The sequence below is a fragment of the Clytia hemisphaerica genome, unplaced genomic scaffold (assembly GCF_902728285.1).
Source record: "Clytia hemisphaerica strain Z4C2 unplaced genomic scaffold, Clytia hemisphaerica genome assembly, whole genome shotgun sequence".
NCBI lineage: Eukaryota > Metazoa > Cnidaria > Hydrozoa > Leptothecata > Clytiidae > Clytia > Clytia hemisphaerica.
In genome coordinates, this window is record NW_027104433.1 from 145,319 (window position 1) to 164,492 (window position 19,174).

General features: G+C 34.3%; 1 protein-coding gene across 1 annotated transcript; it reads left to right on the forward strand.

The window, feature by feature from the left end:
- The first annotated feature begins 1,188 nt into the window (after positions 1-1,188).
- On the forward strand, positions 1,189-17,493 carry LOC136820674 (transmembrane protein 243-like). Its single transcript, XM_067076870.1, has 5 exons — positions 1,189-1,232; positions 12,610-12,838; positions 13,011-13,061; positions 13,563-13,658; positions 16,250-17,493. The coding sequence occupies exons 2-5, from the start codon at positions 12,758-12,760 to the stop codon at positions 16,364-16,366; spliced, it is 345 nt and encodes a 114-aa protein (XP_066932971.1). The 5' UTR covers positions 1,189-1,232; positions 12,610-12,757; the 3' UTR covers positions 16,367-17,493.
- Positions 17,494-19,174: the final 1,681 nt, after the last annotated feature.

Sequence of the window (19,174 nt, forward strand, 5' to 3'; positions counted from 1 at the left end):
TTATAGAATTTCGATTGGTCGGCACATTCTTTGCCACGGAAAGTCATTTGACATCTTTTTCAACCAATAATATAAGATTTAATAATTTCGAGGGTAAAACAAACACTATGGTTTAACTCACAAAAAGATTATGTTTACTGAAAACACATGATTAATAATCTTTAGTATAGTAAGTGTTCTGTTGTACCCCAGTTCTGACGTCGTGCCGTGGCGAAGAATGGTTGGAAGTTGCTGCAAAGTGACTGAGGTTCAATTCCCACTCGCAGCGGTTCACTTGGCAAGTGAATGAACCTTCGCCCGGGTCAACCCATGCCATGTGAGGGGAATTGGGTAGTCAGTTCAAGGTGCTGACGAGCGCTAATCGAAAGCGTCTACTATAGTTTAGTTGCGAAAATGGGCTTCAAATCGAAGCCTCCTGCCAACTCAATCCTCTGCACCTTCTCGTTCTTCGTGTCCCACATTTTTCCGAATTTCTTCCCGATTTTGACGAGGTGAAGGCTTCTTCATAAACGCGAAAGACATATATCTATTTTTCGGATCCGGCATATGCGGAAATAGTGTCAAGACCTGCAGGCGACCTGGTAGGGTTGGGTATGGGTGTGGTTACGTATCAGATTGGCTAGGAATTGGGTTATTATCAGTTAGGGTTAGGGTTAGGGTTAGGGTTGGAGCTCGAAAAAAGCACTCTTTTGGGATTTTCTCTTAATATAGCCTGGTCCGCAGTTTGTACAATATAAATAGTCGTCAGAAACGTTTTCCTGGCATGAATCAGTGGAATCCCACCGGTGGCGATCTATCGGTAAGCCATTCAGTCAGTTAGAAAACATAGAAAACAACTCATATAGATCCAGGAAGTCAGAAAAACTACGAACAAGAGACTGGAAAGTACGAAATAAGTCCAGACATGTCTTTCGTCTTTATGAAGAAGCCACGACCTTTCGACGAGACTTCATAATGGCGCAACCGAAAAATCTTCATGATGCAGTCAGAAAACTAAAATTTACATGCTATTTGTTTTTGTGGAAATGTGTTTTGCAACATCAAATATGTATGAGCTAGACTAATTGTAGCTTTAAAAATGATGATTAAGTATCAAAGTACATTTTTTTTGTTTCTGGAATTTTTTTTGTTGACAGGACAGAAAAAGGGCGCAACATACAGACACATACAGATTAGTTTCAACAACAAGAGGTGGGAGTCCTTAGGACTGGACCATGCTTGATTGATTTAGGGTAGGTTTTCAAGAATGTGATGGAAGGAAAGTACAGGGCAGGAAGCTAAGACTAAAACTCCTTTATAAGTCTATATTTTTAACTTCTATATATATCAAGCTGGTTGACCCCTCATTTTTTTTCTAACGGAAAGGGCTTTCAGAAAAACTTGGTTTCATTCGGATGAAACCAATTTGAAATTTTCACTGTCCCCCCTAGCAACGACATTTGGCGAGTTCCTGTACGTGGCCGCAATCAAAAAAATCATAACGTCACTCAATAAAAAATGGCGTTCGTGTCTTTTCGCACTTTTTTTAGCCTAGACGATGTAGCAAACATAGTAAGTATAAGCACACTGTGCTTTTAATTGGCTGACAATTTCTTTTGCGTCGGAAAAACTTTTTCAAACTTTCAGCGATGATTGATCAAACTGTTACAATGAAAGTTATCCAGCGCATTTTTTATCTTCTTACCTTCTTCATCTTTAATAAAGTTTACTGAAAGTAAACACATAAGATTTTCTTATAATTAATGATATTCATTTAAACACGCTTCGTTATGCGCTGCGGTGGAGTGCATGACGTAACTTGCGCGGCAACTAACTCGCCTTCTGTTGGAAGATCATATTGGGCGCTTTGGCGTTACCACCCTCGACGCAGCGAGCGCCTTTGTTTTTCCGCAACTCTTTCCACCATTTTAAATGGCCTTAACAATGGATCCAAAAGGCGTAGATACTAAACACCGAAACGGGTGGGAAACTAGTGGAAACGAATGCAAACGGGTGGAAACGAATGGTGAAACGAGTGGAAACGAGTGGTGAAACGGGTGGAAACGAATGAAAAACAACTGGAAACACATGAAAACGAGTGGAAACGAGTGCTAGGGGGTAAAGATAATTTGGCATTCGCGTTCTATTCAGATTCTAATGGTGATTGGTGCCATATACTTGATGGACCTTTACGTTTTGGCGAAAATATATTGTATTAAGAAGTATAAAAATGATGTTTGGATAAACAAATTTTCGTTACTTTTTGCTCACCGAAAAAAATATTTCCCACTAAAAATCGTTAAAACTAATTTTATTCAGTCCCCTTAAAACAAAATTGAAAATTCCATCCTTTTTTACCACCTTTTTTGTACACGAACAGGTCGAAATTTGAACAAAATATAATTGACACGTTTCCCCGAATTTTCGGCCTTTTTGCAAAATCGTTTTGCATTGCTCTTTCACGAAATTAAATTACGCGAACAAATAATGAACATCAAAGAGTTTAAAGATACAATGTTTATATAAAATGAAAAGCAATATAACAGCACACTCATGGGATTTTGAATTTATTAAAAAGAGTATTGTTGCATTAAACAGACTGTACCTTTATAATCATAAAGGTTGGCGAGTCCAGTCAAAACACAGATTTGATCTGCAGCGTCACGCTTCACCTTGCCTCAATAGTTAACTCAAATTGAAACAAACCATTGCCAAACAAACTCTGGTAATTTTTTTATATTTCAGAGAAGTAAATGCTATATTATGGCACACAAATTGTTGTGTTTTTTCCCAAACGAATTCCAATTAGAGAAAAGCTTTATTTCAATTGGGATAAAAAATGTGATCTAAAATATATTAAAAAACTCACCGCTTACAAGACTTCATCTTTCCTGACAAACACCGTAAACAAGCCAAGATTGGTCGCTCTCGCTGGAAGTAAACAAACACTGTAGTTAGTGTTATAGTTTGGAATGCAAAAAGCTAAAATCTTCCTTTTACAAACTCTCCTGGTGTTAATTTTCATTGTGGTGCGAAGATTATACCAGATCGTTTGGAGGGCTTTTCCGAGGGCTTTACAATGGTCCAGATACACAAAAGGACGCCCAGAAAAGGAAGGTTTATGTACACCCTTTGATAAAAATAAAGGGAAGGTTTTAAAAATTGGAAGCAAGCAACACAGTACAGACAGGTCTTATTAGGAAAAAAATTTCCCTTATATTAAAAAGACTTTGCAGTGATCATTCACATCCTAAGGAAATATCAAGAATATATGCTTTGCAGCAACAACCATGTTTCTTTGTCATAAAAAATCCAACCATAAAAAACATATAACATCAAAACACAAAAGTATCTGAAATACTGGATTTGGTTTCAAATGAAAATAAGCTGCTTACTTACTAACAAAAAGAAAATCGCTTCCATTCTGTTATCAAAGCAGCGTTCTGTTTTTAACAATGTTTTAAGAGACATTTGAAAAAAATTATTAGTTTGATATGAACCCCTAGCACTCGTTTCCACTCGTTTTCATGTGTTTCCAGTTGTTTTTCATTCGTTTCCACCCGTTTCGCCACTCGTTTCCACTCGTTTCACCACTCGTTTCCACCCGTTTGCATTCGTTTCCACTAGTTTCCCACCCGTTTCGGGGTTTAGTATCTACGTCCAAAAGGGCGCCATAATCTTGGAAGATAATTTGTTTCGGTCTCCGGCTTTGGGAAGTAGCATTGTTTTTGGTTGTTTTCGATGGAAAATGGTAAGAAACTTAAGTTTACAAGTGTCATTTAGATTTTACTGGCTTAAAGAATGGCAGGATCCTGGATGGTTTCCCTAACTGAACGACCCTCGACATGGTCCGAGAATTCTCAGGCCTCTTCGGGCCATGTTCGGGCCGAGAGACCCTATCAATTCTTTTGGCCCGAACATGACCCGAGTGTCATTTGGGCCATGTTCGGGCCATGTTAAATGTTAAATTGATTCAGCATGTCCAGTCAAACAAAATAGTACAAAATAAGATTTGTCTGTTTTGTTTATATCGCTCAAAAAAACTTTACGAGCTTCCCGTGGACACGCTTCAGTTTAAAACCAGGACCAGTTTACTAGCAAATATTTCCACCCTAAGTATATATATTTATAACTATGTTTTCATACCAAATAAGACATTTAATATTTATATGAATTTACAACATTCATATATATATTTAATATAATTAACAGTGCGTCACACAGTGTAGACCTAAAGCTCTAAAGCAGCATCTAATAACATGAAAACCAGAATATGATTCGTCAATGGGAATCAAAACTATAAAGTGCACTTACAAACATCAATTTGTCAGATCTAACAAAATTAATAACCGCACTGTCATCATTGACAATAAAACAAACAATTTTCTGTCAAGAGCCTTGTAAACATTCCAACAACTTCCATCGAAATGATCTATCACAGCTCAGTCTACCATTTTTAGCGCGGTCCGAGGATTGAGCCGAGAACGCTCCGCGAACTCCTGCGCGGGTGACAAACTTCAATCTGTCAATCATTTTCTCGAGCGAAGAGTATGCGAAGCAATTCTAGCTTTACGATAGTGCCGTGGGTCATCAATGGATAGTATTCAATTATCATTATCCCTTTATTTTCATTCCTAGAACTTTTGCAAAAAAAAGTTGTATTTTTTACTGCTCTATTCACATACTGAATTTGAAAGATCTTCTATGTGGCCTTTTTTTGCAAACTTCAAAAAACTGATTTTTGTCCCGCCTTTGCGGGACTTTGGCTTAAGTGCTTGAGTGCAGCATAGGCAGTGTAGACCTAAAGCTCTAAAACACCATCTAATAACATGAAAACCAGAATATGATTCTTCAATGGGAATCAAAACTATAAAGTGCACTTACAAACATCAATTTGTCAGATCTAACAAAAGTAATAACCACACTGTCATCATTGACAATAAAACAAACGATTTTCTGTCAAGAGCCTTGTAAACATTCCAACAACTTCCATCGAAATGATCTATCGCAGCTCAGTCTACCATTTTAGCGCGGTCCGAGGATTGAGCCGAGAACTCTCGCAGAGCGCCCGAGCTCCCGCGCGGCGCGCACCGCGGGGATGAAAAACTTCAATCTGTCAATCATTTTCTCAAGCGAAGAGTATGCGAAGCGATTCTAGCTTTACGATAGTGCCGGTGGCTCATCGATGGATAGTATTCAATTATCATTATCCCTTTATTTTCATTACTAGAACTTTTGGAAAAAAAAGGAAAAATAGAAAAGTTGTATTTTTTACTGCTCTATTCACATACTGAATTTGAAAGATCTTCTATGTGGCGTTTTTTTGCAAACTTCAAAAAACTGATTTTTGTCCTGCCTTTGCGGGATTTTGGCCCAAGTGCTTGAGTGCAGCATAGGGTACAAAGTCCAAACATGCGTTTCCCGTAATTTTTGTATGAAAAGTTAGGTCTATACTGATAGGGTACAAAGTCCAAATATGCGTTTCCCGTAATTTTTGTATGAACAGTTAGGTCTATACTGTCACAAACCGCCCTATAAACAAAACTCAACATTCTCACAAAAGTTGTCTTTTTGATTGATCACAAACATTTGTCTAAAGCGTTCACTTCCACAATAATTTATGTAAATTGCAATTACGGTCAGTCCAATTCAAAAATCAAAAATTCATTTTTCATTCGCGAAAAAAAAATAAAAATAATAATGAATTAATATTACATTAAGACGCCCCCGTTTTTTATTCTTGTTTAATTTCCTATCTCGGAATGTGCAAAACGCCCGTCCGCCCAATATCCACCCAATCAGCTTAAATTCAACTTTAATTGTCCTTTGACTTTCAAAAAATAGTATTTAAAAATAATGAATTTATAATAATTACAAAAAACAAAAAGTATGATACTTCATCAGTGAAATATTCAATTAATTCCTATTTAAAATTTTAGTGGGCATTTTTCTAGGGCTTCGTTTATCGCGCAACTTTTACGTCACACGAACTTTTTCGGCCGCTCGTAATAATTATGCATTGCCAAATTTGGTTCTCCATTGTCAAGTCAGGATCGATGGTGACGTCACCTAAGCATAAGAAAGAAAGGATTTCCTCAGTTTTATGCATATATTAATTTGTGAGATATTCTATTCGCCGCGCGAGCGCACTTTTCGTAGACTAGTCTGAATACTTTTTCTACTCGCGGGATTGATGGTAACTTTTCTTCTTCGTTATTTTTAAAATGAAGCACAACCGAAAAAAAACTAAACTTCAGAAAGTTGCGTATTTCCAGTGAGTGAACGATTCTGACAATTAACAAAACTGATGATGATGATTTTTTTTCGGTCAGGCAAGTGTCTCGTATTGGGGGTTCTAGTCTTGACCCCTAAGAGCCTACGTGAGATTGAAGCGTTTGGGTAAACGAGACAAAACTCCAAAAAAGCTGATGTTTTGAAGCGCTTCCGTGCCATCGAAATATCGCTGTTCGTGATGCACTGATTAAGAGAAACCAAGTTTTTCTCAAAGAAAATGTTAAAAAAATTCAGTCCTGAAATTACACGCCTGTTTAAATCATGTTTTCAAATATTGGCCCGCGTGTGGCCCGTGCGTGGCCTGCGTGTGGCCTGAACACGGCCCGAATTCTCGGGCCAGCTCGGGCCATGTCGAGGGTCGTATCAGAGGATTAGAAACTAGTAGGCTTAATATTAATATATATAATAGTCAGCAGTAGTCATGGATTATTGCAAATTAGGATACCAAAGTTTTTTACTATCCAAATTAGGAGATTCAGGTATGCTAAATAGGAGGCTCTTTGTTCTTAAATTTTTCAGTAATATAAAAAGCTTTGTGATCTGTGTTGATCATAGGGAAAAAGCTTACATAGAGAGTCCCCTGCCCAGTTCGGCACCAGTCTAGTTTTTTGACCCAGTAAAATGATACAAAAAAAAGCTCTGGAGAATTTCTTTTAATAGTTACCTTCCTTGACGTCTACTATTTCCTGTACTGTGTAATATAAAAAAATTCTATTTGAACGACTAAAATCTGAAAGATCCGAGTTTGCACGGAAACACCCAAAAAAAACTGTTTTTTTTACATACAATATATATATTTACAAAGCGGCTACAAGTGGACAAAAAACAGTTACTGGAAGTACCTCGATTTTTTGTGGTTGTGACGTATATAGTTTACGAAATTGTTAAGATAAAATGACATACTTTTTAATAGCCTGGATATCCAAGCTCAAAATTTTAGAAAAAGCAAAATTTACCTCAACATACAAAGTTCTAAAATTATAGAGCTTGGTCTCCCTAGAGAATGAAAGTGCAAACCCATGTTTCCAAAACTTTCCTATCCAACCCAGGGCAGCAAAACAGAACTTAATAAAAGCAGCCTTACAAAATCTAAAACCATTTAAAACATCCAAAGATTACACCAGAGTCGACAGAGTCCATATGAACAAGTTTGCATGCATTATCATGACCAACCATCAGACCATGTCTTCTTGGAAAATGAACCTGCCTCTGTTTTCTTCTTTTTCATGTTTTCATGTAACAGAAAGCTCTATCTTCACTAGCAAGTGGAGGACTATCTTATTTTTGCTTCAGAATTGCTCCGCGCCGTGTAGATTGGTCCTTACGGCTTTAGCGAAGTGAGCGCAAGCAAGGGGACTGCATTCTCATATGGGAGGGGGTTTATCTAAAGAATCCTGCATTACTAAAAATAGACAAAAAGAACGACAAATTTCATAAAAAACAACAAATTTCGCCGTCCACAACCCCGACCTAAAGTGACTGTACCACCCCTAGCAATTCATTCCCTTTCGTTTATCACGAGAATTAACTACATGTGGTTTAAAAGAACGATAAATTACGCATGCGTGTTACAATGCAGGATTCTTTAGAGGAGAATGGAAATCGCTCTAGGGAGACCAGGCTGTAAACCAGAACATAAAATATCAAAAACTAGACTGTGAAATAGTTTACAGCCTGGATATCCAGGCTAACTTTTTAACAACTTTTTCCTATGTCATCTTTTTGAAGGCTCTTCGTAGGAGAATGTGTCTTTCTACAAGGAAATTTATAACACTTCATATGGCAGATTAAAAAGACAATCAGAAAACAAAAGCTTCTTCATTTTTTTCATTTACGCATTTATGGGGAAAAATGAAATTTTTAGAAGATGTTTTTTTCAATATGAGGATTCCCATTTCCGTAACATTGCGATTTCAAATGGTCGCTATGGGTACCGTCAACTGCACTAACTTGGGACTATCTGACAAAACATGGGACGGCAATTCGGCCACTATTTCACCAAACCTCCAAAGTAATTTGATTTGAGTTAATGAACAGGGTTTTTAAAAATACACAATTTCTCTTTCGCACCGAGTAGGCTTTTAAATACAAAATATGAAAAAATTCCTTAGTAGAACACACGCAAATGTCTGGAACGAAGAAGACCAAATTAGTGGCAAACGATGGAGCATTTGATGTCACTCGCACAGCAAGTTACCCATTTGTTATATATTTATTAATGCCATCGGGCGATAGGCAATTAGGCGGTGGGCGTTCTCTAATTCTCCAATCGGCGTCCAGTCATTTTGAATAAAAACAAAAAAGTTGAAAAGGGCACGCTATCAGTGAAAGTTATTGTGACATGTTATGACAGAAAGTATGATGGATAAACTTGGTGGAGTTATCAAAACAAATTTGTTGTCAAAGAGATTTAACAGTAAGTGAAAATACAGGCCAGATAGCAACAGTCCCATGTTTTGACCAATCATGCCAAGTTATAGCAGTTGACAGTAATGCCTTTGTTCTTTTGCTATTTTCTTTTTGTTCTATGTGACATAAAGACGCTTCAAAAATCGAAGTACTTCGACTAACTGAAAAAGCTTTTTAAGAAAAAATATTCAACTGCCATTAATAAAAAACAATGAGTATATATATGTTTAGAAAGCATTTCCATAAAAATCAGCCTGATACAATTTGACCAAAACATCCAAGACGCAAGGAGAAAAAGAAGACCTTACATTGCGGTCAAAACATTAAAGGGGCATGTCCAAGGTCTTCAACTTTAACAGCTCCAATGCAAAGTTTCTAGCTCTGGTTTGAGATAACAAAGGAAACTGGTACTTTAATCCAATTAATATTCGCAAGATTAAATTTTGCGATTTCGCGAATTTTTGTCATTTTCGCAAAATTAAAACTTGCAAACACGTTTGAGATTCCCCGAATTAAAATCCACCAAATAATTTCGCATTTTTAGCAAAAAAACACATTTTCAGCGGAGAAACCAGTCCAAAGTCGCCATTTGTGGCAAAAAAATAGCTATTTTTCAGCTGTTTTCAGGCTTATTTGTGAAATTAAATTCATGCGAAATTTAGTCCGATTAAAGTATCTTGAATCTCCTCCCTCAAGCTAAAAAGGTTACGGGTTTTGGGCAATTGAGGCAAAAATCAGCAAAAAGCTGGGGTTTTCCGTAAATCTGAGAATCGCGATAAGATCCTCACTGCATATCTACACGCTTTTTTTTATAAGAATATCTTCTATAAGAATATCAGGGTGAAAATGGGCTAAATCGTAAGAATACCCTAAGGCAAATACTTTTTTATTTATTGTTTTACGGATCCGCGGCTGTTTTTTTTGTCAAAATAAAAAATAAATAAAATAGAGATTTGAAAAACTTTTATTTACTTTTTCTCCTCCGACCTTCAAAAAAGAAGAAATAATTAAAAAAAACCTTTACTTGAAACAGGATAACAAAAGAAAAGATGAGAAAGAGAGAGAGGGTTAAACGATCTAACACAGCTGTGCCCTATTCTGCCAATGTAAAGATACTTTGATCCTTCCCCTAATGTCAGGGAACTTCCCCATGGAATTTCCCTATCCACAAAAAACAACTTCAAGAGTAAATTTTTTCTGCACGTTTGCTAAGAAGAAGATTGTTGAAGAGAGACTTATTTAAAAAATCAATACTTTTTCGAAATTTCATAAAATTTTATTTTATTATTTCCTCCTATTTCCGATTAAAAAAAAAGAAAATTAAATAATTTAAAACATCAATTTTATTTTCATTTTTTTTCCATCCTTCTGTCCAAAACTTTTCCTCATAATGTCCGTAAACCAGAAAATAAAAAAGTAATTGCCTAAGAATACCCTCTAGGGTGATTTTGTATTTGGTTAACAGAAAAAAGCTGCTTCCTTTGTTAGACTTAAATTTAAAAACTTTAAAAGGCAGAAATGTAATTTTAGCCACGTCCAAAACTCTCAAATTGATCATTTCTCATGTTTGTAAAAAGTCAAGTTTAAAAAAGTAAGAATACGTTAAGAATATTTCACCCTCAATTTTGGCAATTTATTAAGAACACTTGACCCTCATCTGAAGTACACTATTCTTATAAAAAAAAGTGTGTACCTATAAATTTCGTACTAAAGGGTTCTAGGACCCATTATCTGTACATTTGTTTGTAAATAAATGAAATATGAATGAATAAATAAAATGTTAAGAGCAATGAAATATTTTAAAATTTAAATAAAGCTTAATAACGAGGAGAAAAAGGATGATTAGAATTAATGGATAACCAGGCATGCAGCCCTGCATGGAAGGTGAGTTGGATAATAAAAATTCATGCGAGATCATAGATTTTAAGATGACAGGAATGTTTCTTGATGGCTGCTGGATGTGTAATCTCAAATTTAATAATGATGTTAACCCTTTAAAAGTGCCAATGACAAGCATATTGGTCATGGGCTTTGTAATACCCACAGCCAATACGATTGACCTCAAAATTTGCCATACTCACCAACTTTGCCAAATCCACAATTTCAATGTCAAAAGATCACAGTTTTGTGGCAAAATCTTACACCGCTACACTACCATTTGTGATGCTTTGTCAGCGGTTCTCTGTCAGTGTTTGTAGAAAGCGAAGTGTTTATACGCGCGGGCAATTATTTTTTTAAACCGATCAGCATTGTTTTGCTTAGTGCATAGTGGCAAAATTAGAGCGAAAAGAACACAGGTCTCGTGGAAACAGTGTTTTGTATGGAGGTAAGTTCCAAAAGTGTCAAGAATGCCAGATTCACCACATCTTTTTTATTTGGCATTTATGGCGCTCAAATTTTGCCACATTTGCCAAATTTTTGTCAATCGAATGCAAAATATAAATGGCAATCAGGGCAAAAATGGCATATTTTGAAGTCAATCGAATTGGCTGCCAGTTTAAGTTAGAAATGTTCATTTTTGGTCTAACTTGTAGGAATTGGATTGGGCTTCATGGTCAAGCAAAAATGAAAAGTGAGTCTTTCCAACAAGATTTTAAGCCAAAAAGTTTTTCTTTAAAAAACTTAAAATTTAAAAATGACTGTGGCACTTAAAGGGTTAAATATAATTAGCCACTCCAGAAGATTTTTCGAATTTTAAATTTTTTTCAAAACCTATATATAAAGAGAATGAGGGGTCATAGACCTCCAGAGGATAAGTGGTTGTAAAAATGTTCAAATTTTAGTGCTGAAAATTTGACTAAAAATGTCAAAAAAAGGTTAGGAAAAAAGCTTATCGAAAAATATAATGTGTCAAAAAAAAGTGTGTAAAATGAGAATAAAATATTGAGTTTTGATAAGGATTGTTGATTAATTAAAGGGAACGACGCATGGTATATTTATGAAATGCCGATCTAGCATTGGCACAAACACCCATACGGAGGAGTATTTAGGAGTGTTGGATCATAACAAAAACCAAAAGTGACTTTATTCCAAAAAATATATTCAAAAAGTGAATATAATTTACTATAATGTTCAACAACAACACAAAAAGACTTACATAAAACTGAAAGAAAAAAAGAATGTCTTTTTCTTTTGAATGAAATCGAGTGTTTCTATTTTTAAATGAAGACATTCTATTGTGAATTTATTCGAAAACTTCTTTGCAATCTTTTTGTTTACATTTTGTCTTCATTCACTTTCGTTTACTGTTGAAAACATAACAAAGTTTTAGCTATACTCTTAAACCGCGTTTAACTGTCGGTTAAGCCAATCAGCTTTCGGGCTGACATCAGCATGTATTTCAAAGTATACCATGGAATTACCAGCAACTCCGACCCCTACTATAAGTATAGCGCTATTCCCTTTAAGTTACTACATTAAACATAGGTTGGTTCCCCACTTGAAAATTAGAATAATTCTTCTGCCCCTCTCCAATTTTCTGGAAAACAGTCCCTCCCTTTTTTAAAGCTTGAAAAATTATGACAAATGGTTGGATTTTCTGTAACTGAGTGAGCAAAGATAGGGTAAGAAGTTACCAGAAAAGTGTTATATTTTTTAGTAGTTTCAAAGATGAACTTTTATTGGAATCACGGTGAGTATTATGAAAAGCTCATCTTTCGAGTGTTGTTTTTCCACTGTGGTGAGATAAGCATTGTTGTATAGATTGTTCTTAAATCCCAATGTCATAACCATATTGACAATAAAATTGACTGAAACTCTAGTATTTAAAACAATAAAACACTGATGCATAATTAGGATTTACTAGATTTTTCTTTGTCGTTTTACTTCTTTTTTTTACGCGGAATTGTTTTTAATTATTCAACATAAGATAACATCGTCATCGTCATAATCAATTGGGCTTTTTATTCTGTTTCACTTTTATTTTAGAAAAAAAGTCACTGACTCTATCAGATAACTTCATTTTGTTCACTGCACCTATCCTTTTTACTGAAACAAATTTGTTGTATGGAAACCATTTGTTGCTGACAATTAGCCTGTGAATGCAAACAAATTATTGAAGACATAGAAGTGTTTCATGAACACACCAATCATGGATCAATCTTATCAATCGTATGGTGGAATGGATCGCCCTCTGTTCGGTGAAACTAATAAAAAAGTAAGTGCTCAAAGTGCTCAAAGTTTTTCTTCAAAAATCTTGACCCTTGAGTTTGATCTCAATTTGGAACACTTTTTTCAGTGGTTTGATTATTTGTACACTTTTGGAGGATTTTAACCTTACTGTGCATACCCTGAAGTTAAAACTAATTCTTGTCTTTGTTTTTTTTTAGGAAACTTACATTCATTATGCACTAGGGATTTTGACAGTCGTTGCAGTTGTTGTAAGTCTCTACTTTCTTTCCAAAAACTATCTCGAATTCAAATTCCTTAATATATAGTTTGTGATCTATACTTAGCAGATCCTTGTTCTCTTTAGTAGCAAAATCACCCAATTTCTTTTGTCAAGATTTTTTACAATTGAATCGACTGGGAATGGGCCTTTACAGTTCTTTTTTCGAAAAATATAAGTGATGATATTATAGGAACATTGAGATTGAAGGCCAAAGATTCAATAAACATTTTTTTAAACAATATTTTCAAAGGCTTTTCAAGCTCTGAAACATGTATTTAAAAAATTATTTTCAAAATACTTGGAAAGTGCTGAAAATAAGAATATATTGTGAGAACATTTATTTAAAACCCTAAAAAATAAGAACTTCCGAAGGCTTCAAAAATTTTGATGTTCCTATGTTAAACATAAACCCTAACCTGGCTTATATGCTTTTTTGTAAACCCAATACAATTTCAGTGTTTGAATTTACTTTATTTTTTCTTCATCACAGGCAGTTGTGCTGACATCTTTCTTATACAAACTGATTGTTGTCCATATTATATTTGGAATTGTTATTATTATGGTTTGCGTATCCAATGTAGTGCTGGTGAGTTGTTTTTTAGAAACAGAAGAAGTCCAGTCATTTTTTAGAAGCAGAAGAAGTCCAGTCATTTTTTTAGAAGCAGAAGAAGTCCAGTCATTTTTTTGAAACAGAAGAAGTCCAGTCATTTTTTTAGAAACAGAAGAAGTCCAGTCATTTTTTTAGAAACAAAAGAAGTCCAGTCATTTTTTAGAAGCAGAAGAAGTCCAGTCATTTTTTTGAAACAGAAGAAGTCCAGTCATTTTTTAGAAGCAGAAGAAGTCCAGTCATTTTTTTAGAAACAAAAGAAGTCCAGTCATTTTTTAGAAACAGAAGAAGTCCAGTCATTTTTTTAGAAACAGAAGAAGTCCATCCATTTTTTAGAAACAGAAAAGTCCAGTCATTTTTTTTAGAACAGAAGAAGTCCAGTCATTTTTTTAGAAACAGAAGAAGTCCAGTCATTTTTTTAGAAACAGAAGAAGTCAAGTCATTTTTTTAGAAACAGAAGAAGTCCAGTCATTTTTTTAGAAACAGAAGAAGTCCAGTCATTTTTTAGAAGCAGAAGAAGTCCAGTCATTTTTTAGAAGCAGAAGAAGTCCAGTCATTTTTTTGAAACAGAAGAAGTCCAGTCATTTTTTAGAAGCAGAAGAAGTCCAGTCATTTTTTTAGAAACAAAAGAAGTCCAGTCATTTTTTAGAAACAGAAGAAGTCCAGTCATTTTTTTAGAAACAGAAGAAGTCCAGTCATTTTTTTAGAAACAGAAGAAGTCCAGTCATTTTTTTAGAAACAGAAGAAGTCAAGTCATTTTTTTAGAAACAGAAGAAGTCCAGTCATTTTTTTAGAAACAGAAGAAGTCCAGTCATTTTTTAAGAAACAGAAGAAGTCCAGTTATTTTTTAGAAACAGAAGAAGTCCAGTCATTTTTTAGAAACAGAAGAAGTCCAGTCATTTTTTAGAAACAGAAGAAGTCCAGTCATTTTTTAGAAACAGAAGAAGTCCAGTCATTTTTTTAGAAACAGAAGAAGTCCAGTCATTTTTTAGAAACAGAAGAAGTCCAGTCATTTTTTTAGAAACAGAAGAAGTCCAGTCATTTTTTTAGAAACAGAAGAAGTCCAGTTATTTTTTAGAAACAGAAGAAGTCCAGTCATTTTTTTAGAAACAGAAGAAGTCCAGTCATTTTTTTAGAAACAGAAGAAGTCCAGTCATTTTTTTAGAAACAGAAGAAGTCCAGTCATTTTTTAGAAACAGAAGAAGTCCAGTCATTTTTTTAGAAACAGAAGAAGTCCAGTCATTTTTTTAGAAACAGAAGAAGTCCAGTCATTTTTTAGAAACAGAAGAAGTCCAGTCATTTTTTTAGAAACAGAAGAAGTCCAGTTATTTTTTAGAAACAGAAGAAGTCCAGTCATTTTTTAGAAACAGAAGAAGTCCAGTCATTTTTTTAGAAACAGAAGAAGTCCAGTCATTTTTTTAGAAACAGAAGAAGTCCAGTCATTTTTTAGAAACAGAAGAAGTCCAGTCATTTTTTTAGAAACAGAAGAAGTCCAGTCATTTTTTTAGAAACAGAAGAAGTCCAGTTATTTTTTAGAAACAGAATAAGTCCAGTCATTTTTTAGAAACAGAATAAGTCCAGTCATTTTTTAGAAACAGCATAAGTCCAGTCATTTTTTAGAAACAGAAGAAGTCCAGTCATTTTTTCAGAAACAGAAGAAGTCCAGTCATTTTTTAGAAACAGAAGAAGTCCAGTTATTTTTTAGAAACAGAATAAGTCCAGTCATTTTTTTAGAAACAAAAGAAGTCCAGTCATTTTTTAGAAACAGAAGAAGTCAAGTCATTTTTTTAGAAACAGAAGAAGAAGTCCAGTCATTTTTTAGAAACAGAAGAAGTCCAGTCATTTTTTCAGAAACAGAAGAAGTCCAGTCATTTTTTTAGAAACAGAAGAAGTCAAGTTATTATTTAGAAACAGAAGAAGTCCAGTCATTTTTTAGAAACAGCATAAGTCCAGTCATTTTTTAGAAACAGAAGAAGTCAAGTCATTTTTTTAGAAACAGAAGAAGTCCAGTCATTTTTTTAGAAACAGAAGAAGTCCAGTCATTTTTTAAGAAACAGAAGAAGTCCAGTTATTTTTTTAGAAACAGAAGAAGGCATTTTTACATGTATGTAAACTCAACACCTCAACAAGAAAAGGACCAACGATCAATATATTCTCTAAATGTACCAGGGTATCTAGAATTATTATTGGTGCTCACTCTTTATAGAAATCAAACTATCCTTACATGAATAAATGGAGAACTATTCCTAGCAATTAAAACCATGAACCAAGTATCCACCTTTGAATGGTAGATACTTTTGGCTTCAAGAGTTTGACTTCAACCCTTGACACCCCTTGATTTGCCCAAATTCTTACCCGATTGTTGTGCCTGTAGGTTGTTTTGGAGGGTTAACAAATGACGACAAACCTCAAATATTTTCTAACCAAAATTTTGCTTCTAAAAATGAGGGAACAATATTTTTACCTTGCATTTCCCATCTCCCAGCTAGGCTTACATTTCCTACTTTAGATTGATTATTTGAAGATTTTTAAAGAAGTTCTTGAAAGGTCAAATTTCTTTTATTCTGTAGATATACTGGTATCGCGAAGGTGATCTGCAGCCGAAGTTTCGTGCACTTATATATTATAACTCTCTGGTGATTATCCTATTATGTATCGTGGCTTTTTGTATAATATGCAGGATATAGCATAGGAATGGATATAACATGGGTCAATTGTAAAATGTAGTACGTTGAATTGATAATAGTAGGGGAATGTATTGAATTGAAAGTAATGAAATAATAATTGGAATGATTCATTTGAATATCTTCGTGGTGTCTTCAAGAGATAAAATCAAGACTGAATGAGTAGACATGGTCTTAAATGATTTTGATAATGGCGCTAATTTTGAGGAAAGATCACAGAAGATTAAGATATCACTTGCTTTGTATTTTTTGGTACAGCAATGGTGTGAAATTTACATTCAATGGTAAAATTGATTGATTTAAGTATGCGACGGGCGCATAGCATATTATCTAGACAAGAGATATGATTGATAATTCGTGTCCACCTTAGAAGGATTTTTTCACGCATGTTCATAAAAATGTGTTGGAATATTGGGTGATTGAATGAAAAGAAGAATTTTACTTCATTCTACAAATTGCTTTTTTAATGAAATTATATAAATATACATAAAAATTACCATTTAATTTTTTTATTACAAAATAGTGGAAAAATGACAGTTGTTTTGTTATGTTTTTTTTTCTAGTTAGGATCACTTTAAATAGTAATTAGTTCAGTCACCTTGTTTGTAATCTTAGCAGTAATGTTATGTCTCTTTATGTTTTTAATACATTTTTTTTCATTGTTCACCAAGCTCAACACAAGCATTCATTTGAACCCTAATTTGACTCAGCAACTCTTGTTTAAATTGAATTTTCCATTGTTATGCACGAACACACTTCCTTTGATTTCCCCCAATTTTTTAATATTTATAGATTATCTACTAGAAATAATTTAGCAATTTCTTTCTTCAAAGTTTAGGTTGAGATTAGCTGTTTGTTTTTTTTGATTTTTTTTTTGACGAGCTTGTTACGTTACTGCAAAATGCATCTATAAAATTTAATTTATTATTAGTATTAGGAATAAAAATTTTATATTTTTAAACTTTTTGTGCTCCTTCCCATAGCCATTTAGGACTCCGGACCTTCAAAAGTTGATCATCAAACTTAGATGGAATTGAAATGTAATCTATTGCACCAACAGTGAAGACACTCTGACCTGATCAAAAGAATCTCTATCTGTAATTGGAACAAAATATTTATAACCTTGCCCAAAAAAAAAAAAAGAGGGGAGAGGCGAACCTTTAATCTTTTAACAGGGGTTTGCAATAACTTTGAAAAAAAGTATAAGGTTTTTTCGACAGTTTTTTTTTCTTCGGACAAATGTTCAAAAATGAACTACTGTGTGCACCAGTAATAAATGAAATTATATGTTCTTCTCCTTACGAGACTGGCAAGTTAAATATTCGGAAATTTGTTTGTTTGTTTCTCTTTCCAGAGAGCCATAAAAAGAACCAATAAACAAAGTCTTTACTTTAGAAAAAATTTTGTTGAGTTTAAAAGAGACCCCAAAGCCGTTCGCGTGACGTCGTGATAGGGACTTTTTCCAGCGATAGCATGGAGGTAATAAAGATATAGATGGAGAGAAAACGTCTAGGTAATGATCTAAATGGTTGTTGAAATCTTTTATAAATCTATTCAAAGCGGCTTTTCTTTGATGTACCATCATTGGAAGCAAAAAACATCAATTTATAACTTTATAAAACAGAAAGAGACTGTTTGGTTGATTTTGAAAAACTTAATTTTGCCGAAAATCCTTGTTAAAATGCGATTCGAAACAGTTTCAACAGGTGCAAGATTAAAGAGTATATTAATGTCATAAGGACACATTTTTGGGTTGGCATTTTATTAACATTGAGAGTTGCATCACATTATCAATGAAAGTTTCTTATGCTTATGTTAAAATCTTCACGTCTAAGTGGGCAGCGGTTTTCATACTTTGACAAAATGATCGATACAAGGTTCCTAATCGTAACACGTAATTCTTTTTTAAATCTATCGATGGCTTCATGGGCAGCTTCCCCTAGAATTTTGGAGTATTCTGCTTATTATTATGTGAAGTTTTTTTCAATTTTTCATGACATGACATTTTTATTTCGATATACTTGTTAAAAATGTAATGTCTTTTCATTCATCTTAAATATTCCCACGAGTATACCCAAAATTAATCATCTTATTCCCAAAGCAACCAAACAGCTGTTTGCTTCCTATGATAAATCAGAATAGAACAAAAAGCCATGGACTCTCCATCTATTTTTATTACCTCTATGGTGATAGAGATTAAAGCTGAACGAATTGAGATTTTTCAATTCTGTTTTGACATTCTAAAAGCAAAAAAAAAAGATTAACTTATTTGCCGGTTTCTAACTAGCCTGGATATCCAAGCTCAAAATTTAAGAAAAAACAAAATTTACCTCAACATACAAAGTTCTTAAATTATAGAGCTTGGTCTCCCTAGAGAATGAAAGTGAAAACCCATGTTTCCTAGCCAACCCAGGGCAGCAAAACAGAAATTAATAAAAAGCAGTCTTACAAGATCTAAAACTATTAAAAACATCCAAAGATTACACCAAAGTCCATAAAAAAGTTTGCATGCATTATCATGACCAACCATGTTTTCTTGGAAAATGCACTTGCCTCTGTTTTCTTCTTTTTCATGTTTTCGTGTAACAGAAAGCCCTATCTTCACTAGCAGCTGGAGGACTATCCTATTTTTGCTTTAGAATTGCTCAACACCGTGAAGATTGGCCCTTACGGTTTTAGCGAAGTGAGCGCAAGCAAGCGGACTGCATTCTCATATGAGAATGCAAATCGCTCTAGGGAGACCAGGCTGTAAATCAGAACATAAAATATCTAAACTAGACTGTGAAATAATTTACAGCCTGGATATCCAGG